The sequence below is a fragment of the Panicum hallii genome, chromosome 5 (assembly GCF_002211085.1).
Source record: "Panicum hallii strain FIL2 chromosome 5, PHallii_v3.1, whole genome shotgun sequence".
NCBI classification, from domain to species: Eukaryota; Viridiplantae; Streptophyta; class Magnoliopsida; order Poales; family Poaceae; genus Panicum; species Panicum hallii.
Window position 1 is genome coordinate 56142553 of NC_038046.1, and position 22715 is coordinate 56165267.

Below are 22715 nucleotides of genomic sequence, written 5' to 3' on the forward strand. Positions count from 1 at the left end.
ACCAGACTTTTTTTTATAAGAGAGCAGACCTTTTCAAGAACATTCAACTAGCAACACAAACAAAGCCAAAGAAATAAACTGGCTGTCCAAAATGTGAGGAAATCATCATACATCAGTCGATGAGCTCGCTGGCACTCCCATGGGAATGCAGTCAAACAAGAAAGCGTGCCATCTCTAATGCACGCGGTATTAAACACTAACAGAGCACAACAACAGATGCTTGTCGCTAGAGCTCTTTATTAAGCCTGCTCTTCACCGTCTTCCACTTCTCCCCTCTCTTCCGCAGCAGCGGCCATCAGCTCGTCAAATTTCTCGCTCTTTCCCAACACTATCTCAATCTGAGGGAATAAGGTCAATGTCAGTTCAATTTTCAGAACAGTAAGAATCATATACAGTTAAAGATGGAATGAACAAATTGGCAAATGTAACAAATAGTTCACACTAGCAATGGAGCAAGGATATATCATAAATTTTTCTGACCTTGGCCTTTTGGAATGGGCGCCCTCTCGATTCATCGTTTATTTCTACAGTAGATGTTCTAATCTCTATGGACAACAAAACACAGAGGGAAAATTCAGAGCGCAGAACAATGAATCATGTGAATGTCCACACAGGCAGGTTGGAGATAAAGTTCATACTCTTTTCAACAGCAAACCCGTTGTTTTTCAGAATCTCCGCCACAGTCACAACTGTCGCAATGGCTGGAAACAGAACAATCAACTTGGTTAGCTTTGCCTGAAACAGTACACTGATGCAAATAAATCATGTAATAAATGGCAATGGATTAGGTTTACATCATATAGCAACAACAAAAACATCAAAATACCACTAGCAAAATGAACTGATAGACTACGGGGCAACCAGAAATTATCTAAGCACACAAGTAGTAAACAACTCCATGTAAAGTGCAAGCAAATGTATCAGAGAAACACCACTAGGGTTTTGTGATGGATAATTATGTTTTCTTTTTCTGCATCTCTATTGACCAATTTGGATGAGTGTGATTTAAAATCAAATCCTTACAAACAAATTCCGAAATCCCCTAAGTAGTTATTTGCCAAACCCCGAGTGGAAATGTCTATTAGATAGTATAAAATGTGTGGCTCTCTATGTGATTACACCATAAGATGCAAGTAATGTAAACACCAAGAGCATATATCACTTGGCCGATAAATCAGGTTTAAGTCGCAGCACTGGATTCAAGCTGTGTGTGGCATATTATCTATTAGTAATACAAGATAAGTGCCGACTAGAAACACCAAATGCCATATAAGAGACGTTAGGGTTTAGCAATAATCAATACAGATCTAACATTCAGAAGACACCAACTACACAGCGGATTCTTGCATCTTGCGCATCATATTATGTCAGCAATAGACCAAATTCGCGTGGAAGAAGCGTTCATCTCAAGGTGAAAAAAAACCTAAACCTAGCATCGTGACATGAACAACGAGCAACCATGCCGAAATTACTCCATCAATAAATCAAAAATCAGAAGGATTGACATAGAGGCTCACCCATTCCGAGCGCGGAGAGCTCAACATCGCCGTGCTGCTGCATATACCTCTGTAAAGACCCAACCAACCAACCAAAGCAGTCAGGACTCACGAATCGGGGGGAAGGAAGATCACGGAAGGAGGCGCCTAGGGCAAGGACGCCGGCGACGTACCTTGGCGAGGTTGACGTAGAAGAAGAGGGGCTTCTTGGTGTTGGACACCTGGATGCGGTTGCTGCTGCTGCCGCCCCTCTTCTGCCCCTCTCCGCCGGCGGCGCCGCCTGACGCCGCCGCGTCCCCGGCGACGCTGATGTTCTTCACGCCCTCGGTGATCTCCTCCACCACCATAGTCGCTAGTAGTTACCACGCCGCGCCGCCGCCGCAACCGGATCGATGGGTGGATTGGGTTTCCTTCCTGCGGTGGAGCACCTCTTCCCCTCTCTCTCGTCTCGTGTCTTCTCGGCGTTGCGGCGGGTTGGTTGGGGAAGGAACGGGTAAATCCACAGAGAGCGGAAGCGGCGTGGGCCGGCCCAGCGACCTCGCGCGTCGCGCCGTCCTTCTTTTCTCTGCTGGGCCCAGCAGCACCGGCAAGAAGCAGCAGCGTCACGTTTGGGCCCATGGGTTTCCGCGTGTCGACCCAACTGGATTTTGCGGCCCACGCGCGCGGCGCTGGCAAAGAGAGAGATTCCTCCACTCGCCGGCCCCGCCGGGCCGGCGAGGGCCGCGGCACTCTCCGATGATGATCCACGGTGTGCACTGCACGTGTAGGGGAAAACGACAAGTGGCTTCAAACTCTCAGCCAGATACTGCTAGTGCTAATGGTAGGTCCCGTGGCGGCGCCGCCGCGGTGTAGCTCATCATCCGGCGGCGCGGCATGGCTGGCCGGTGGAGGCGTGGAGCTGGGGCCGGCTCCAAAGGACAGGGCTGGACAGCAAGGGGGCGCGTGCAGAGGACGTGGCGCTGTGTGTCAAACGGATCGGGTACGGTGGCTGCCCGCGCTCTGCTGCCTGCCCATCATGAGATTATGTGAACGTTAACGACGACTAGCAATTAGCTAATTGCATTTTCAGGTGCCGGTGTAGTGTATGTAGCTGGACGCGCATCAGTGCAGCATGCGAGGTCTGTGTTGATAATTATAGCTCCTCCCTGACTGCCCACCTCGAGTGCTACACGCTTGTAACAGCGTGTATATAAATATATAATTATATATATAACATATACATCTCTGTCTCTATCTCTATCTCTATCTATATTTCTATCTACTGTTTCTAAAACAAGTAACAAATAATAATATATCAATTAATCTTCAGCCGTAGCACAGACATATTTGCCGGGCGCCACTATCCCAGCCCGGATCCAGCCGGGTTCTATTGATCATGTACATAGAAACTCCACACCAAACCACTATGCACTTTGACTTTATTAAATACATAGTATTTTCTATGCACTTAGATAAACGATAGGTCTAAATAACTATATATCTAAAAGATCCAAAACAATCTATTATTTGAAAGGGAGGGAGTACTTGGATCCAATCCGAGTGAAACCATTGCATACACAGACGCACGTGCAGAGATCATGCGTCCAGTCCAGACTGAGTAGTTGCTGTCTGCCAACTTCTCCCATGATTACTCCCGGTACTTGTTTTATTTTTATGCATAATGATAGCTCGGGGGAACCGTCAAACCTCCAACATCATTCAGAGCACAAACTTGATCTTGTTAATTTGTTTCTAGGGCCCTACTATACTGCTAATTAACAGAGCAGCCGGGGATAAACCAAGACGATGGCTCATCCACTTATTCGTGATGTGCTTGTCTGATCTGTTAGCCATCATATCGACTTATTACACGTCGGGAACAGGGGTCAGATATGATGCATGACGATGCAAGTCTCGAGTACTCCACTTCGCTCTACGTCCTCGGGCTCTGAATTTAAAGGGATGAGCTGAATCGATGCTCGTGAATCAGTGTACGTGTGTGGCACCTAGTATTTATATTTCGGCATGCATCCAAACAATAAGAACAAAGTTTTTTTTTTCAAAAAAAAAAGGTGGTGGTCGGATGGTGGCTAATCTCTGGGGCGATCGACGAGAACCTTGTGCAAGATGCCCACCGTCAAAATTGGTGTGATTAGTTTCGTTCCTGGATTTAGCGTTGTCAAACGCATCCGAGTTTGCAGCCTGTGGAGCTATTAGCACACAGCTTGCTTTAAACTCCCTAGCTAGTATAGAATAATGCTAACTTGTTTCAACTTAGTTTATTTCATGAACGTCAAGTTGGCAAGGAACAGAGAACGAATGCCGCAATCTTGGTAAGTGTAAGTCATGCAGCCAAGAACATGACCACTTGTACGTACGTGTTCAACTTATATATTCCTATATATGCTGTTCAAAGATAGGCCCGAGCTTGCGTGCGCATATGTTTAGGGCATGTTTAGTTCCCAGGCTGTAGACGCAAAAATGCCGTAAACGCAAAATTTTTAAAGGAATCTTGCTAATTTGAAGTACTAAATGAAGTCTATTTACAAAACTTTTTGCATAGATGGGCTGTAAATCGTGAGACGAATCTAATGAGCCTACGTAATCCATATTTTGCAATAGTGATGCTACAGTAACCATCCGCTAAATATTGCTTAATCATGGATTAATTAGCATCATTAGATTCGTCTCGCGATTTACAACCCATCTGTGCAAAAAATTTTATAAATAGACTTCATTTAGTACATCAAATTAGCAAAATTTCTTTAAAAAAATTTTCTACGGGAACTAAACAGGGCCTTATTCGAACCCCAAATCCGATCCCTACTAGCTGGCTAGCCCTGCGCTTTACTTATTGGATAACGGATACATGAGATGGGCCAACTTAGATATCTCAGTAAAAAATTATATATCTAGATTTATTTAAAATAACCTATAAGTACTGTTGAAATACAGTGATGCTCTGGAGATTCAAGTTGGTGTAGATAGATAAACATGTGCTCTCTTTAACATAGGTCTTGTTGGCGTCATGATCAAGATGGATCCGAGTCCCACTGCAGGACATTATTATGCCTCGCACACCTATCATCATCCGTCTCTCTCTCTCCCTCCCTCTCTCTCTCGCACGTTGCAAATAAAAATGAGGACGGTTGGGCCTCGCCGCCTCGGCCTCGTTGGCTGGCCCATCGAGACGTTGACATGGTTTCCGTTCCGACGTCGACGCGGATACACGTGATCAAGTCCTGGCCCGCTATGTGTGCGACTCTCAGTAGAGCAACGTGGATGTGTGTGCGCGCGCTCCGATCCATCGCATCGAGGTCGATCCCCTTCGCTGCCTCGTTCCAGCCTCGTGTAGGGAGGCATTGATAGTTTGAAAGACCTGCATCGGCATGCATGTGCTTATTAGTTATATACGCGTAACATGTGCGTGTGGTGTGTGTGTGTGTGTGTGGTAGTTTTACAGTAATGGAAACGTGTATCACGTACTGTTGGATCATTAATTGGAGGAGGAGGTGGTACAATAATCGTGGAAAAACTAGTAGCATTAGGTGGGCCAGCTACATGTACTAAGTGGTTCTTTGTAGGACGCGGTTCTATTTGTGTAGGTGATTTTGGCGCAGAAAGTGAATCAGGGGAGGCTACTTTTGTTAGCCAGTAATTAGCCTTGAATGTAGGTACATTTGCTAAGTCGGAGGATAAATTTTACCACAAGGAACCTAAAACCCTCTACAATATTTATATCTCCAAAGTGATGCCTAAAGAGGGGAGAGAGAGAGAGAGAGAGAGAGAGAGAGAGAGAGATTTGGAGCATCACTCCCACCACTGCAGCATGCGATGCCTATTACGAGTGATGCTTAGAAAAGCTGGAGCGGAGCACCGATGCCCAATTCATTAGGAACGATTCTTTTACCGTGGAGACCTCTCCGCTAGAAATAGCTGCGGTGCTCAGGATATCTACAGGCTGGTTATTTTATTCAATGTGGGTCCCACGATTTCAGATAGCTGCCGTGCCTAGAATATCTACACACGTTGTTTTTTTTTTCCTTTCTAGCTTCACTCCACACGTCACAATCTAACCACCACTATTGAGATGGAAGAGAAATATCGATCAGATGCTTCGCTGTTACTATCGACATCAAAATATCTCACGAGTACGTAATTAATTAACACGCGCGCAAAACACGGTATCACCGCCACGTGCCACATACATGTGGCCGTGACCGGTCCTGGCGCACCTGTCAAGGTCTTTGTACGTTTTTTTGGCCGTGTCCTGAACGCGAGAGTAGTCAGCATCCACTGACACGAGCTAGCCTGGTACACAGCAACAAGATATCTCCTATTCTGTGGACGGCCACGACCCCAGGGTGTGGCCGACGAGGATTATTGCCGGATTAGCATGACACGAGGCGAGATCGAGCTGAGACTGACGTGGATCTGGGACGGGCGCGCCCTTATCTGCTCGGTCAGGCGGCGAGCTAGCTCCAGCTCCACCGATCCTTGGAACCGACCGACCGGCACGGCGACCGTGACCGGCGGGGCCACGGATGGCGACATGGTTTTGGCACTTGTCGTCGAGGCTCACACGGTCCATGAGCGCCTGCATGCACATGAGATGAACGCGTTTTTGTTGACGAGTGAAGAAAGGGTCGAGTGCGTACGTACACTGACGGCGCTTTGGAGTGTCAAGTGCGTTTAAGCCGGACCACTTTAATTGCTAGGCACGGCTAGACGATAGTCTCGATCGATCGGTTTGGTTGTATCGCAAGCGTTAATTCCCGGCTTGATGGAGCTAACAGCATTTAGTCTATTCTCTAGATCAATGAGTTATTTGAGTAAAAAATATTTTCTATATCTTTAAACTCTCCAACAGTTTTTTCATATCTTATCCGTAGTCTAGAGCGCAATTCTCGCTTTCCATCTTTGGCTAGCGAGAAATCCAGAATAGAGAAGGTTTATATTTACATATCCAATTGAAGAGGCTGTTGGAGGGTAATTTTTAAGCAAAATCTCTTCCTAAACATATAAAGAGTCTTTTGGAGACGCTCAGGTTACTAATGCTGATTTTCAAGATTGACGTAGATGCTTCGTTGTCGACGGATACGTCGTTTATTATTGAAATAATAGTGCCGGTTAAATTCTGAAATAAATCCAGAAAAAATGCAAGCACTTGTATTTAATCGAGGATTCGAATTCCATCATGAAAAATTTTACCTGCTGAGCAAACGCTGGATTCGCTTGTTGGTGGCTTTGTTCTTGCTTGGTAGCGCCGAATGTTAACGGATGTATGCGATGGATCGGCCAAGTTTCGAAACGAAACAGCTTTGCTTTATTTTTCGCGCCCAAGCATACCAGTAGCTACCTAGAGATCGATCCTATCACCACTATTATTCCCGCCGGATCTAGCTCGTTTCATCTGAATTGCTAGCCAGATCAGGCTTGCTTCAGTCCTCGCAAAAAAAGAAAAAGAAAAAAAAGATCAGGCTTGCTTCAGATGCGGAAACGTCGGAAGATAAGATCGGATTAAATTATACTAGAGTACTACTACTTGCAGCTACTACTTGCAGCTACTACCCAGTGCATGCATGTGCTCCACCTTGAAACGTCGCAGCTGACTAACCTGCCATCTGAAGTAACCAGAGAGTGAGTGAGCTCATCAGGAACCTGGTGACCCGCGCGGCGCGACATGTTTAATTTAGGGGATGGATTAAGCACCCAAAAGGTGCCGGGCGCACGTACGGGCGACGTTAGCTGCACATACACACGGCCTGGCACACATATCGCCCGCCGGCCGCTTCGCGTTCGGCGTTCCCCCGCTCAGGTGCCTCGGGCGAGGCGCCGGCCGGCCGGCCGGCCGGCGGCGAGCGCTCCGTGGTTGGTGGCCACCGGCTGAGGTCTCGTGCTGAGGCCGCACGTACGCGTGGCGCCGCTGCCGGAATCTGAGACCATCTCATCAATCGACGCGTAGTACGCGGCGTCGTCTTCCTCTCGGCGACGTCGCCGTCGACCTCGAGGGAAACGTGCGGTGCGGTACTGCGTGCGCCGCGCGACGAAGCGGGTGAGAAGGGGCCGGGCGCCATGGGCCCACGCAGAAACTCGTTGACGCTGGGCCGCGGCAGTGTGCAGGCTCGCTTACCTCGATTGAGCTGTCCCTGTCGGTGCCCCCCGGCCGCGGCCGACGCCACCTCTTCTATATATGAGCGGCGACCCCGGAGCAGAACACCACCCAGAGCTAGCTGCATCCTCCATTCCCTCCCTAGCTGACACACCATTCCATTCCATCTCGATCCGGCGTCCCCAGGCCTCGTCTCAGTAGTCAGTACCTCGCCGGCGATTTCTATCTCCGTCGAGCAAGGCCGCAGCTGACAGCCTTACGACTTCGATCTCCGGCATCCGCCCACGCTCCCGCCTGCAGCGCAGAGTACTGTGCGGCGATCATCGATACATATAAAAAACACCGGTGCGCGGGAAGAGGCGGCGCGCGAGAGAGTCCGTTCTCGTGTGGTTTGCGGACGAACGTGCGTGAGCTCTCGTCGGAAGAAGAAGATGGTGAACACGAAGCGCGTCGAGCCGGTGCAGGGCGGCGGCCTCCCGCTGGCGGCGCTGAACCACATCTCGGTCGTGTGCCGGTCGCTCGAGAGCTCCGTGCACTTCTACCGGAACGTCCTCGGGTTCATCCCCATCCGCCGCCCGGGATCCTTCGACTTCGACGGCGCATGGTGCGTCCCGGCCATCAACTAACCTTTGATCGATCTCTTCTACTTGCTGCAAGCCTGCACGCATCCGCCATTGCCATTGCGAGCTCTGCACTGCAGCACTCCGATGCATGGTGGCTAGCTTCGCTCCTGAATTCCTGATGTCGAGCTAACAATTGGTCGATGTGTACGAACTGCAGGCTGTTCAACTACGGCATCGGCATCCATCTTCTGCAGGCGGAGGACCCCGAGAGCATGCCCCCGAAGAAGACGCAGATCGACCCCAAGGACAACCACATCTCCTTCCAGGTACGCTTGTGCATATGCCGCCGCACTAAGCATCATAACTAACTTAGAATTTTCAGAATAAAATAAAAAAGAATCGTACCAGAGATCCATATCCTTTGCTGTGGCAATACTGCGTGCTATTATATATGCACGCCTCACCAGCGTGCACTTATATATATGCAAATAAAGATACGTTTTCTGATTTCTCCGGATCGACCTGCCGATCTTGCTGCAGGATAGTAAACGTTTCATAGCCACTGATAATGACAACTTGGAGAAAAGAAATGAACAGATATACGCCGGCCTCGGTGTCATCAGAGTTGACATCGGGGAATAACTGATAAAGAAATGCCTATACTAGAATTCCTTATGCTCTCTGGATCATTGTGGTTGGCAGGATCTGAGCACGTGCATGTGGTTTACTCCTCCTCAAATTTAAGTAAGCATAGTCACTACCGTAAGCTCAACATGCATGCATGATAGCTAGCTGAACCCCTAATTATAATAGCTTCCAGTGACAGGCGATTACATACAGGACCGGGGCATCATTGGAGCATTTCTTAATTCTGTAGCTCTAAATATGCACTTGCATTGATCGATTGTGCTTGCTTGTCCCATAGCTTGCGCAAGTCGACAAAGAACCCTAGCTTCACGCTCAGCTGTTTTGATAGGGACTGATGCGCTAGCTGTCTGGGTCACTACGTGCGTTGTCTGATTGTACAACAGTAAAAGCAGTAGTGGAACAGCATGCATCAACTTGAAAACTTCTTTTTTTTTACAAGAAAAATGATAACCAAATTTGAATACAGTTTGCAGATACGTACGTGCATAATAATTTGCTTGAGCGAAATCTAATTCTGATCGGCAATTGACGTGGATGGGTGCAGTGCGAGAGCATGGAGGCGGTGCAGCGGCGGCTCAAGGAGCTGGGCGTCCGCTACGTGCAGCGGCGCGTGGAGGAGGGCGGCATCTTCGTGGACCAGCTCTTCTTCCACGACCCCGACGGCTTCATGGTCGAGGTCTGCACCTGCGACAACCTCCCCATCGTGCCCCTCGTCCCCGTCGAGGGCAGCGCCATCCTCGGCCTGCCGCCCCCGGCGCCGGCCTGCAAGAGGCCAGCTGCAGCGACCCTCAGGCCAGCGCCGCCGCTTCCCGTCCCCGTGGCGGTGCCGGCGCCGGTCTCGGCCGCGGCCGCGGTGCCGCCCGCGCAGTGCGTTCCGGCGAAGGCCGGCAGCTACGTCGGCGAGGTAAAGGCGGCGGGCATCGTCGGAACACCGGCATTTTGAAGACCCAGTGAAGAAATTTTCTTGTCTAGCTTGTTTCCATCGATTCAATTCGTCGACCATGAAGAAGAAAGCTGTATGTACGGGCGGGCGTCCGTGTGCTTGTCCGATCCGACCCGTCAAGTTTTTTATTTAATTTTTTTGTTCGATGTCGAGTGCGCTCTCCTCTGACGGACTGTTGCAGCTGCAGCTAAGTGATTGTGATCTTATTAGTGGCCATCGCTTGCACACACAGAGGAGTGAGGAGATCGATCCGCTGCAGCTAGCTAGCTGCTGCATGCACCTTGTAACACTGCACATGTTTATACCCATGCATGTTGTAATATATTTATTTATTTATTATATATGATATATCCATGATCCATCCATACGGTAATACTCAACCGTGCCACTTCTTGACCGTTTTTGGCTGGATCTTTATGCAACATGTACATGTATATGCAAACATCGCACATGGAAATACACTACTCTTCTTGGTCTACGCTACACGACAGCACGTGCTCACTGCTGCTCAGGTACTCTATCTAGTAGGCAGGTGCTCAGGTCACTGTCAGGTGACATGGGTGAGAGCCGTGGTTGGATCAGGGACAAGCAAGGGAGCGAGGGACGGACGGGACCGATCGAACAGTGGAGGGTTCGCGAAGGCGTTGTCTGAAACTGAAGGCGCCGTACGACTAGGACCCTATGTTGCCGGAATCGCGCTCACCCGATACGCGTGTCGCGCTTGGTGCGCATGACATGCCAAACTAATTAGAAAGGTCAGCTCTCTCTACTGACTACTGAGCTCGCTCTCGTATGATATGCGCTGCACAACACTTGCGCGCATGTCCTCTACTGAGAGTTTTCCCTCCGGTTCAGATCACTGTCATGCACAAGTACGCCCCCCATGATTTGGTTGCATCTGCCCAATAATATACTAGTATTCTGCTGCGAGCACCAAGCCTCGGTCTTGCAGCCGTCTAAAAAGGTAGCACGTAAATGCAGCGTCACATTAGGACAATAACGATGAATTCTGCATTGCACTTGCATACAGTCCAGCAGATTGCTAGAGTTCATATCTCTGTTTCCGATCAGGGCACAGCATGAAGAAGCAACAAACAACCTGTAGGAATCTGGTAGCACATCAGCAAACAGGATGCACATAGCACTATTGAGATGCACTCTAGGAAGTTACAGAGTTCTCAACTGGACAATTTAGCAGACAAAGTACCTACACAGATAACATCACGGGAGCCCGCAAGGAGAGCGTAGCAACGGAGTTCTCGCCAGGCAATTGTTGGTACCACTACTTAGCAACAAACAAGTAACACGACATAAGTTTACAGTTTTTACGATGCCCACCACACAACCGCAGTAGAGTCACCGAAGAAGCTAGGCATAACTTAGACGACGCATCTTCTTCTCCATCTACTGACAAAATCTTGCCTAACCTCCTCAGGTATTTACACGAAGTGGGGTAGACTTTGATTGAGGCTGTGCCATGTTACAATCCAGCGAGCAGTTCAGATCAGATCAGCAGTTTACGCCGCATTGCCCCCGGGAAAGAGCTTTCTGGGTAGGCGAAATGAAAGGATCGATCTTCACCCACAGCAGCGAGAAGATGGAAGCGAGGAGGATGGACCAGACGATGACGATAGTCGGTGTGCGGTTCTGTTTCCCCATGAGACCCTTCAGGAAAGGGTAGAGATGGAGGATCACCCAGATTGAGAAGAAAAGCTTCCCAAAAAGCGGACCCCAGGATTGGTAGCCACTGTTGATAGCGTATGACACTCCTGCCACTATGCCCACCAGGTTGATCACGAGCACGGTGGTTGGGGGGATTAGAAGGCTTGTCCACTTGAACACATATAGCTCAGAAAAATCACCCTCATCGTCAGTTGCCTTTGATGTAACGGTAAAGTTTGTGTCAATCCCTGCCAACACTTTCAGTAGACCTTGGAATACAGCAAAGAGATGTGCAGAGGTGCCACCAATGACCCAAAACTGCTCATTTCTCCACCAGTCCTCAATACCGACACCACTCCATCGAAGCTCCAGAATACCGGTAGCAAAGATGGAGGCAAAAAGCAGAATGAAGAACATTCCAGCATAATTGCTAATCTGCAAAGTACAGGAGAAAGGGATGTAACATACTAGGAAAGGCTTGTCGGAGAACAAACTTAGTGGAAGAAGTTTCACTGATTACCAATACAGTGAATGCTACCTAGAGGCCTAGACCAGAAAATTAGGAAATAGAAAAAATTGCCTTGTTATGTTACTGTGAACTGATATCTATTGATTATTATTTATTTTGAAAATGATCCTCAGATTAACACAACAAAATGCGAGCTAATTAGCCCAAACACATGATGGCCTCCAAACTCTTCCCAGGAGTCCTCAACCGTGAAAGAAAAACTGTAAACAAAAGTAAATAGGGGAAAACATTATGCATCCCTCAATAAGATAACTAGCTTATTTTCAAAGGACAGAAAGAAACACTCACAAACAAACATAACCAAGAAGATTAATTTATTATGTGCTTGTTTGTTTTAGTACCATGATACCTTCACTACAAGTAATGTATGACCGGAAGTCTAGAACCATTAACTTCATGAGCACAAGAGAACATAGCTGCAAGGCATTCAAAGACAGTGGATAAAGGCCAAGGATTCTGGCGAACTTACCTCAGGAATAATAAATTTGTTGGTAAGTAAACAGATAGCAGGAAGGACGCAATAGGCTATTAGTGGGATGGATGTAATTGGATAAACAATGGTGTTGATGTACGCCAATCTCTCCAGAAGCTTTAGCCTTCCATTGTAACCATACCAGATAGGACAGTGTCTGCTGAGCAGAATTTCAACTGAACCAAGAGCCCAACGTAAAACTTGATTGAGACGATCAGAAAGGTTAATTGGAGCAGAACCCTTGAAGCAAGGTCGAAGTGGCATGCAGTAGATGGATATCCAACCTCTTGCATGCATCTTGAACCCAGTTAAAATATCCTCAGTAACAGAGCCATATATCCATCCAATCTGAAAGAATACAAGTTCAAAGGTGAAAAAATAAAATCATTCAGTCATAGAACTTTTGTTGACAGGTGAACTCTAGTGTATGTAATAAATAACTGGAAAAAAAATAAACTACTATCTGAAGGGCAATAAAGGAACTCTGCCTTCATCACTGACCTCTTTTCCCCATTCTGTCTTGTCCTCATATCCGCAACTGATCACATGGATAGCTTCCTTTAGCAGGGAAGCTGGATTTGTTGAAGGTGGTATGCCACCTTGAGTCATAAAGGTGGACGCAATAAAAATTGGGGACTGGCCAAAGCGTTTCTCCAAGCTTTTCTGGGACATAAGCAGTGATCTTTCATCCTCATAACCTGGTGGGAGTTCACAATTCACATAGTGCAAGCTAACATACCTTAGCATGACAAGAACTTTAGTATCAATTAGAGTTGCATTTCATTGATCAAGATAAAATGTATAGCAGCAACTGCAGACCTTCAAAGCCCTCTTCTATATCTTCCATGTTGAAGATAGGAGCAGAAGATTCGGTTCTCTTCATAGCACGGTTTTTGGAATCAATATAGCTCTTGTCCTTCTTCTTTCTGCCACCACAGCAACTTTTAATGATAATGTTAGGCTCCAAATCAGCTTCTGTCAATACAGGATCATATCCATACAAGGCCTGCCTATTGAAACAGCATCCTGTTCCCACATAAACTGGCCCTTGAATGCCATCTAAACCCTTCATATTAATCTGCACAAGGAAAACTACGTAAGAAACATGAAATACTTGCAAATTTGGTCAATAAAGGAACCACCAATACTTACATCAAAGAAGACAATGTTTCGGTTCGCATATCGATCATGCAAGTCTATACCATCAAATCTTGAGGAAACTGGACATAGCAAGTTTTCCTTCCTAGTGCTGGATCCATCATGAAGCACATAGCTTCTCTAAGAGCTTTGCTGCTATTGAAGTAGTGATCACAATCCACATTAAGAAGATAAGCACCATTTGTCAAGACAGCTGATACACGAATCTGTTCATCAGTAAAGAGTTTGATCATAAAGAGACAGACAAAACAAATTGACATTTGTAAAGCTGAATAATCATGTGAACATATACCAAAGCATCATGGCACCAGCCTTCTTGTGATGTTGGAAGCCTGGCCTCTTTTCACGAGAAACATAAACGAGCCGTGGCAACTCATTTCCATCAGTGTCAAGCCCACCACTGTGCCCCAAGAATACCTAAGACAAAAAAATAAAGAGCAAGAGTTGAATACAGAAGGATAAGATCTTTTAACAAACTAAACTTCTGACAGAATGTCCATTTTAGAAGTTATTAAAACGATATACCTGGATCATTCCTGGATGGTCTCTTGGGTTATTTCCAGGCCAAGGAGTGCCATCAGCCATGGTCCATCCCTCTTCAGGTATTTTCTGAGCTTTTGCTACAAGGGCGTTGATCCGTACCTTGAACTCTTCATACTCCCTCTGTCGGGGAAAACAAAGCTCCAGGGATCAAGTCTCACAACAAAAGCTCTGTGGAGTAAGTAATCTGACTATGTGCTACCTTATCTTACCTTCATAGCCCGCCTTTCTTTCACAAAAGAAGGTTGTACCTTGTCCTTCAGGTAATCTATCTTTTGAGCAAAGTAAAACTCTGGAGCCCTGGGTTCAATGTTGTGTTTCTTGCAAAAAGGAACCCATTTCCTTGCAAACTCTGCAGTTTCTGACAGTGCTTCAAAAGTCAACATAGCTGAACCATCATCAGACACATAGCATGATACTTTGTCAACAGGGTAATCCACAGCAAGAATGGACAGGACAGTGTTGGCAGTAATTAGAGGAGGTTCCTTAAGTGGGTCCACTGTACTGACAAAGACATCAATTGGAGCCAACTGCGATGGCTCACCCTCTCTGTCATATCTGCAAATTTGAATCAGAAATCTCAGTGCGAAACATAATGATACCTAAATATAACATGTGATGCATTGCCAATATCCTGTAGGAAAATATCGAGAAGTGCAACTTGCCTCAATGCAAGTCTATCCAGGTAAGTTTCACGGTTGATAGGATACCACTTTGGAAACTGATCTAGAAGCCAAGACAAGGCAAACCAAACTTCACAAATAACAGATACAAGCCACAATCCATAAGCATCCCATACTGGATGAGTTATACGATACTGGAAGAAGAAGCAGAGGATGATAAGCCGGAGAACGATCACTATTCGATAAAGGTTAAGCTCATTAGGAGATATGGGCACTATGCGACTTAGGGGTAGACGTGCATCGTCAGCCCTGCAGAAAAGAAATTGATGTAAGTAACTCAGCAAAATTAGCTGAAACAGACAAACTAGTTATTAACACACAGATTTGCAGTACAATTCTTGAAAAAAAATAGTCGTAACAATACATTGACATTCTCATCAGCTCTGACAGAGAAGCTAAATATGCGTGACTAATTACTAATACACAGAAAAACTACCAAAAATAGGCCCTAAATTAAAACTAATGGAGGATTTATTACTAAAAAGAGCAGATCTTCTGATATTGTGGCCAAAAACTTCTCAGGCTTGCTGAAGTCAGATGCACGACTTAAATTGTAAATAAGAGTATAAGATCCCAGGCGGCAGGCGCAACGTGAATGCTTTCTATGCAGAGGATAACATACTAATTTACAGAATAGAAGGCAGAGAGACATAAGTTAAGTCCTAAGGATCATACATTTGCAGATCTTCACCATTTGAGCCAGTTCCTTCAATATCCCCCTTCCCTTCTGCTGCATATTTATGAGTCACCTGTATCATATTTTTCTCCTGTTTAACTCTCCAGCTCTCGACTCTTTCTTTCCAGTCAACACTTCCAACACCATAAGAATTCAAGTCCTTCGAGGGGTCCACAATCCTTACAGGTACTGATATCATGAAAACAAACGAACACATTCTATTAAGTATTCAGAACTGGTCATCAGTGCAACTATATATAGCACGATAGCATACCTGGAATGCTTGGATCAACATAGCTTGGTGTTGGGCTGCGAATAGAATGGCGGTCAGGAGAAGCATCAGGGATATCTCCAGATATCTGAACATAAGTTTCAAAGTTTAGTGCACAACAAAGCAAAATATTCTTATGGTAGCATTCAAGTTCAACAAAATGAATATATAACCTATTGGAATTATGTCGGGGAAAATGAACTATAAGTTGCATAGTCTCTGACTTTCTGAAAGGAGTTGTACATCTCAAAACTGGTAGCCAGTATTTGGCCAGCCCAACTATTGTTATCCAGTAGGGGCACCCAGCCACCAATTTCCTATATATGGCCTCACAAATAGCTAGAATGCACTTTTAGAACACTTAATCACCTAAAATGAGGAAGTAACTAACAACACTGGAGTGCCAGCGTACAAGTGAGACAGCGACTCAGTTAGCTCCATTCAAGCTTCAAGCTAGAAGGCTAATGCAGAAGAACAATCTATGATAGTAGGAATTAATTGCTAAAGTTACAGGACCAAAACTCTGCAAGAATCTGCCTGCCACTGTATAGTAGCCCTATATGTGTTATACCTGCTGCCCACTTGTCAGGCACGGAATCCTATGATGTGGTTCATGCCGAGAAGACGAAGAGAGATCAACATCTTCCCCTTGTCCCTGCAGCTGCCACTGAGGACCTTTGCCATTGCCTTGCGCGTAGTTGAATTCATTATCCAAATCATCAACTCCATCCTCCTCCTCATCTCCAGGAACTCGAGAGCTCCCTAAATTTCAAGACAGATATTTTACGACCAAAGGATGATTGTGTACACAAATACAAAATTCATTTTTTTATATGAAGATGTTTGCGAGATCAAGTAGAAAGATTTATCCGGCAGTTTGAACTTGTCAAGCAAATCAGTAAGTCCAGTAGGAACAGACCTTTGTGCCTCTTGTATCTGGTCTTGCACTGGGGACAGCACTGATTCCCCTCCTTACGCTCATATTCATAGCATGGCCGACAAACTGGAAAGGCACATTCGTTGCAGGCAACAAAGACGTCGCCCGTAGCTGAGAACCCCACAGTGTCACCGCAGATTTGACATATCTGTTCGTTTGCATTTTTCAATTGCTTAGCCTGCAGCACCAATGCTGACGTAAGTGAGATTGTGACAACAACAAACCCAATCAGAAGTATTATTTAAAAAAAATCATGTATCCCCACACGACGCAATGGCTTGCCCCATTCATAGCCGGAAGTAGATAGAATCGATGGAGTTGTGAGAGGAAGGATACACTAGTGAAGACCTAGGCTCGACGCAGCAGCAGCTCAATAGCTTAATGTCACCAAATTGGAGGATTCGAACTGTCCTACGAGGTTCAAATAATAAACCCCCAATAAAAAGCGAGTCGGCAACGCGCTAAACCCTCAAATTTCACCACCATCTGACAGTCCATTTCAGCTCAATCCCCTCTGCATTTCTCGACGACGCCATCGCGCGCTGGCGGCGAGGCGAACACTGTAACGAATCGACTTGCTAATCGACCAGCACGCCGCAACGAAATCCCCCACGCGAGCCCGGCAAAAACCTAGGCATCCCGAGCAACGACCGCGCAGCCAGCCAATCCGACGCGGAGCCGACGCAATCCGCACGGCGGCGCACGGACACCCCGCAGATGGACCGGCGCCCGGCGCCAATCGAAACGAGACGGAACGACGCCGCGGGGGGGGGGGGGGGGGGGGGGGGACGCACCGTGGGGCCGTCGCCGTCGTGCCGGATCGTGACGACACCGTCGCGGGAGCCGGCCACCATCCCCTGTTCGCCGCCATCGCCGAGGGGCGCCGATGCCTCGCCGCACCGCCGCCGAAGCCCCGCCTCCCCCTCTCTCCTGCCCGCTCCTTACGCAGCACGCATCCCGGTGGCGGTGCGAGTGCGCATTAGCTGGTGGTGAGAGTGTAGCCGACGTGCTGCTAGTGCTGCGGTCGCTGTCGTGCCGTCCCCCACACGCGTCGCCTTCTGCCGCGTCGCGGGGGCTGGCGCGGTGACTTCCGTCGCGTTCTGCGCCCTCGGATGGGAGGTGGGGGTGGGTGTGAGCCGTCGATGGGTGGAAGGCAGGCGAGCCGTCGCCGTCGCCGTCCCACAGACTGTTGGGCGTCGCCGTGTGCAACGGGCCTGTAGCCAGCGGAGGCACAAACAGGCAGCCGGACATTTGCACCGAGTTACACTTTCAGTGAACCCGCCGGAGCGCTTAATTTTTTTCCCTAAGCCTCGCACTCACCCCTTAGCGAATACAAACATGATCATCCTACTATGAATGTGTTTGAAATACTAAGTTTCGAGATTTTAAGATTTGATGGAGCCATCATAATTCATAAACATCTTGCTACCAATCTATCATAAATAAGTTACACTAAAATAATCATTAGCCATAGATACGAACATACATGCTAAGTCAGGATTTAAACTTGGATATATATAAGTTTTACAAAAACCTAACTTGCTACAAAAATACTCTCCTGCAGTTTGCTTAATCATGTGAATATTGTAGCCTCTCTTTCTAGGGACAAGGCGAGCAACCATTAAATCAAGACTTCCTTCTCCCTGTATATGTATGTCTTGCTCCTCTACAAACAAAGCTGGTCCTTTTTTGGCCTTTGGTGAGTTGATTCAAATCATGAGAACCGAACGTAGCTCGGATGGCTTGCGCTGCAGGTGTGCAGGCAGCCCGTCCGGGCAATCTGGCTAGTGCTCCTGGCTAATTAAAAAAAATTCAAATCATCTAAGGACAAAATACTTATTGTTCACTCAAATGTAGAGTTGTAGACACTAGTATGGTTCCCAATATAAATATATAATACTTTGATAATATTTATAAGAATCAATAATAATAATTTTACATAACAAGACTAAAAGCATCTCCAGCAGATTACTCATCCCTCTCCGAAATACTAAAAAATTGATATTATGGTAATTGGAGGAGCCCAGCAGATTGCCAATACAATCTCCAATATCTAAAATTCTTTGGCAATCACCAAAACACACCTCCCTCCACCCTAAATGGAGGATTTATCCCTCTACTCTATTCTTGGTGATTAAATTTTGGTAGTCTGCTGCAACAACCATTACCAAAAATACAAAAATAGTTATTGATAATGGATAGAGTATGTGTTTTGAGTGCGAGGTATGAATAATCTATTGGAGATGCTCTAATAGCATCAATCAAGTTGCAAATCTACACATATTAGATATTATGTCATTTTTAAAAAAAATATGAATGAAAAAAAACTAAGTTTAATACTAGCCACGTAACTAAGTAGATCCCACAAGTATAAAACCACGAGCTAAACCTATAGACTGTGTATGCGTCCAAAATGTAACTAAGTCCGACGCTTTCACATACTTTAGGTATTTAGTTTCTAGATTTATTTTAAGTTCTGTTATATGGAAGATTTCGATTAGACTAAATATAAACTAATTATAAAACATGAGCCTAGGATTTATTCACTAGACGAATCTATTAAGTCTAATTAGTTTATAATTAGCATATATTTATTATAGCATCATATGGACTAATCACTGACTAATTAGATAGATTCGTCTCGCGAATAAATCTAGAATTATAAAATTTATATTATCATTATATTTAATACTTTTAATTAGCATCCAATATCCGATGTGATGGGTTTAAAATAAAACCGGGAACCAATCAACCCCTTAGCCTTTTTCCCGATCACTTGCTAGCTGACCGCCGGCAGTGTGCTCTCTGTTTCCCACGCACGCAAAGGCATATTTCTACTCCCGTTTTTGACGCAAGCAAATGACTCGACCTTTGCATCGCAGCACCAGCACGCGCTTGACCGCTGAAGGCTGATGAAGCACGCGCCACTTTCTCAGGCGCTCCAAGAACCATCTCTCTCTCTCTCTCTATCTCTCTCTTTAAGATTCTCCAAGAACCATCTCTCCGCAGTGTGCTGTGTGCACTTCGTTTCTTTTAGCCTGGCGGACTCTCTCGTCTCTGGCGGACGCATTGCGGCCCATATCAAAGCTGAACAACAACACGTTGGACATTTGGATTGTGGCCCAAACACTTTACGAGCGGCCCAGTAGGAAAAGGGGCCTACCGAGTACCGACAGGGCCATATTACCCTCCCGTGTTGGGCTGCGTGGGCCGTCGTCTCCGCATCGCGCCCTGCATACCCCGCGCGCAAATGTCAAGTGCCCGCGCCGCACCGCCCCACCACGCCCGGGGCCCGCCGTGGGCGACTCCTCCGAGCGCAAGCGCGGGACGGGACAAAATGCTCGCGGTGTCGCACGCCGGGGCGAGCGGTGGCCCGACGCCGACGCGACGCGACGCGACCCGGCAGGGTGGGTGACCGCGCCGCATGGAGCCACGGCCGCCGTTAGCCGGCGCTGCACCCTCTGTTGTCTAGTCGTCTATGCACGTGCACGGCCCTGGCGACCTGCGAGCTGCGAGGGAGAAAATGGCCCGAGACAAAACGTTCTCGCATTGCGCAAGGAGATGCAGGCTGATGGCGTGGTGGTACTCGTTGGTTAATCTCTCCCTCTGGCTACTCCACTATGATCCAGCTTGACGACGAGCACCTCCTTCCAAGACGAAATAGCGTTAGCCTCTCCAATAGTATAGTCTGTCTCTAAACAGTACATGAGAATTCTCGGAAACTGTTGTTGGAGTATAACACTACTCGCTCCTTTCCAAAATATAGTTCGTTTTATTTTTTTTCTAGATTCATAGACTTTGATATACATCTAGATAGGAGCCTCCGTTTCAAAATGCAGTTCGTTTTGGGTTTTCTACATTCATAAACTTTGATATGCATCTATGAATGTAGAAAAACCAAACTTTGCATATCGCATCTAGATGCATATCGAAATCTATGGATGTAGAAAAGTCAAAATGAACTATATTTTGGAACGGATGCTCGCATCTAGATGCATATCAAAGTCTATAAAATTAGAAAAACCAAAACAAACTATATTTTGGAACAGAGGCTCGCATCTAGATGCATATCAAACTTTATGAATATAGAAAAACTATAATAAACTTACATTTTGGAACGGAGAGAGTAGTTCCGATAATGTTACGCTAGTTTTCAAAACCCCATCTACAAAAAAAGAAAAAACCCATATACCGAGGCTAGTTTTCAAAGTTTTGGCTATTTAGAGTAGAAATGGCAACGGCTAATAATATGTGAGCTTGTATTTTTTTATATTTTTATAGAGCCTTATCATCTCCTCCATTTGACTTAAATGTGCTGTCCAAAAGATTTCAGAATCACCCCAGGGCTACGGTGACTCAGTTCCTCTTCCGCCTCCTAGCTTCGTGGGGGTCAAGAGCTAGCCATGGCCGTCAGATTTAACCGGGCTCCTCCGTGTTGATATATGTGGCATATGAAATACCAGCCAATTTTGGTTGTTCTTATGGATGGTGTGATGCTACAGTTTCGTGATTCTGCTAAGAATTATTGATTCCCAACCGATATTGAGGCGCTTTCAATCCGATTGTTTCGTCCTCAATTTTCCAATAATATCGACGCCGTATTCATTTCCAACAATCCATGCCGTATTTGGTTTCGTTTTCTTTAGGGAAACACCGGGGGGACAACTAGTCCCCATTTCGTTTTCTAGGGAGGAAAACTATGAGATTGGAAATAGTTTTGGCCTTTCGGATTGTTTCCAACCTCATGTCATTGTCACAGCGAAATTTATGATCCGAGATTTTTACGTAGCGATAATTAAAGTCCAGAAGAAGCTAAAATAGTGCAAAGACAGAAAACCCACTTGGGAGCTGGAGAGACACTTGCATCGACGATGGATAGAGACGGTTCGCTTTAATCTCGAGACGAGGAAACGAGGACGTGCACTAGCCGAGGAAAAGACTCGCTAGCTCTGTTGCCTGTTGGTGTTGGACTCCAACGGTTCCTTGCCCCCCAATTCTCCTCTGTCCTCGCCGTCGCCGTCGAGCCGGCGGCCGGAATGGACGGCCGGTCGGGGTGCGTCAGCGTGGGCCACCGAGCGAGTAGTAATAATAGTCTAAAGGCACCATACGTGGCGCGGATACGCCGCCGGAAAAGCGCCAAGCGAGGCAGCCACGCACGCACGCACGCACCCATCAGCGCTAGAGATAATAATAAAGCGAGGCAGCTTCTGCGAAGAAGACCGATCGGCGATCGCCATCTCGCGATCGCAACCCATCGACCCGGCTCGTCGGCGTGAGGGCGCCGCGATGGCTTGGCGGCCAAGCAGCGGCGCACGCACGCCGATCAATTATTAGGAGCACCAGGACTCTCGTCACCAGTCACCGGTCAACGCTGATGGAGTGACGGATCGTCCAGTAATTAACCGAGCTCATATCGAGCCTAGCTACTAGGAGCCTAGGAGGTACTAGTACACTGATAACTAGATTAGAACTTTCAAAGAAACATAAACTGGCTATCAGCACTAATTAAATAATAAATCCAAGATAAAATCATTTCCCTTTGAAAATTCCAAAATAAAATTATTTTTCTCTGAAGATTCCAAATTACGACCGATGACGCAATGCAACGTAGAGATAGATGCACCAGAGAGGCCGGGCATCCATCTCTGGTTCGTCACCGGCCGATGAGCATTTTTCGTGGCGCCAGATTTTTGTGACTTGACAAGTCCTCGCCGCACCGGCTTTCGGCAGCTAGCAAAAAATGCATGGCACCTACACGGAATCCCGAGAGGAAAGCAGATCGGCAGAAAAGTACGTGCAGACTGACCAGTGGAGGAGGGATGTTGCCTGTTGGGGATGGGAGCTGCCGAGCTGGGGCCTTGGGGGCTTGGGGCCCCTCCACCACTACTTCAAAGCTACCCCGAAAAGAAATGGGGACTTTGGTGGCATGCACTACCATTGTATCAACATCATCATCAGTTCATCATGGATCCATCATTCATAGATGCTAGGTGTGTTCGTTTCTTGGGGTCTAAAGTTTAGAGAGGTCACATCAAATAGAATCTTA

General features: G+C 46.8%; 2 protein-coding genes and 1 pseudogene across 2 annotated transcripts; 1 reads left to right on the top strand and 2 right to left on the bottom strand.

Annotated features, from left to right (window-relative positions):
* Nucleotides 1-30: 30 nt before the first annotated feature.
* On the bottom strand, nucleotides 31-1955 carry LOC112893265 (uncharacterized protein At2g34160-like). Its single transcript, XM_025960497.1, has 5 exons — nucleotides 1670-1955; nucleotides 1518-1566; nucleotides 639-701; nucleotides 481-545; nucleotides 31-338 (listed from the first exon to the last, which is right to left on the bottom strand). Exons 1-5 carry the CDS (start codon nucleotides 1841-1843, stop codon nucleotides 240-242), a joined length of 450 nt encoding a protein of 149 aa, XP_025816282.1. The 5' UTR covers nucleotides 1844-1955; the 3' UTR covers nucleotides 31-239.
* Nucleotides 1956-7705: 5750 nt separating this feature from the next.
* Nucleotides 7706-10121, top strand: LOC112891482. The gene is made up of 3 exons (XM_025958364.1): nucleotides 7706-8191; nucleotides 8368-8476; nucleotides 9343-10121. The coding sequence occupies exons 1-3, from the start codon at nucleotides 8019-8021 to the stop codon at nucleotides 9739-9741; spliced, it is 681 nt and encodes a 226-aa protein (XP_025814149.1). The 5' UTR covers nucleotides 7706-8018; the 3' UTR covers nucleotides 9742-10121.
* A 740-nt stretch (nucleotides 10122-10861) lies between these two features.
* Nucleotides 10862-17920, bottom strand: LOC112892840 (annotated as a pseudogene).
* Between the last annotated feature and the right edge of the window lie 4795 nt (nucleotides 17921-22715).

Excerpts from the sequence above, each read along its gene's own strand:
- LOC112893265 (XM_025960497.1), bottom strand. The coding sequence starts at position 1,843 with ATGGTGGTGGAGGAGATCACCGAGGGCGTGAAGAACATCAGCGTCGCC. Across the intron at positions 702-1,517 it reads GCTCTCCGCGCTCGGAATGG|CCATTGCGACAGTTGTGACT; the intron begins GTGAGCCTCTAT and ends TTCTGTTTCCAG. Across the intron at positions 339-480 it reads GCCCATTCCAAAAGGCCAAG|ATTGAGATAGTGTTGGGAAA; the intron begins GTCAGAAAAATT and ends TTATTCCCTCAG.
- LOC112891482 (XM_025958364.1), top strand. The coding sequence starts at position 8,019 with ATGGTGAACACGAAGCGCGTCGAGCCGGTGCAGGGCGGCGGCCTCCCG. Across the intron at positions 8,192-8,367 it reads TTCGACTTCGACGGCGCATG|GCTGTTCAACTACGGCATCG; the intron begins GTGCGTCCCGGC and ends TACGAACTGCAG. Across the intron at positions 8,477-9,342 it reads ACAACCACATCTCCTTCCAG|TGCGAGAGCATGGAGGCGGT; the intron begins GTACGCTTGTGC and ends GGATGGGTGCAG.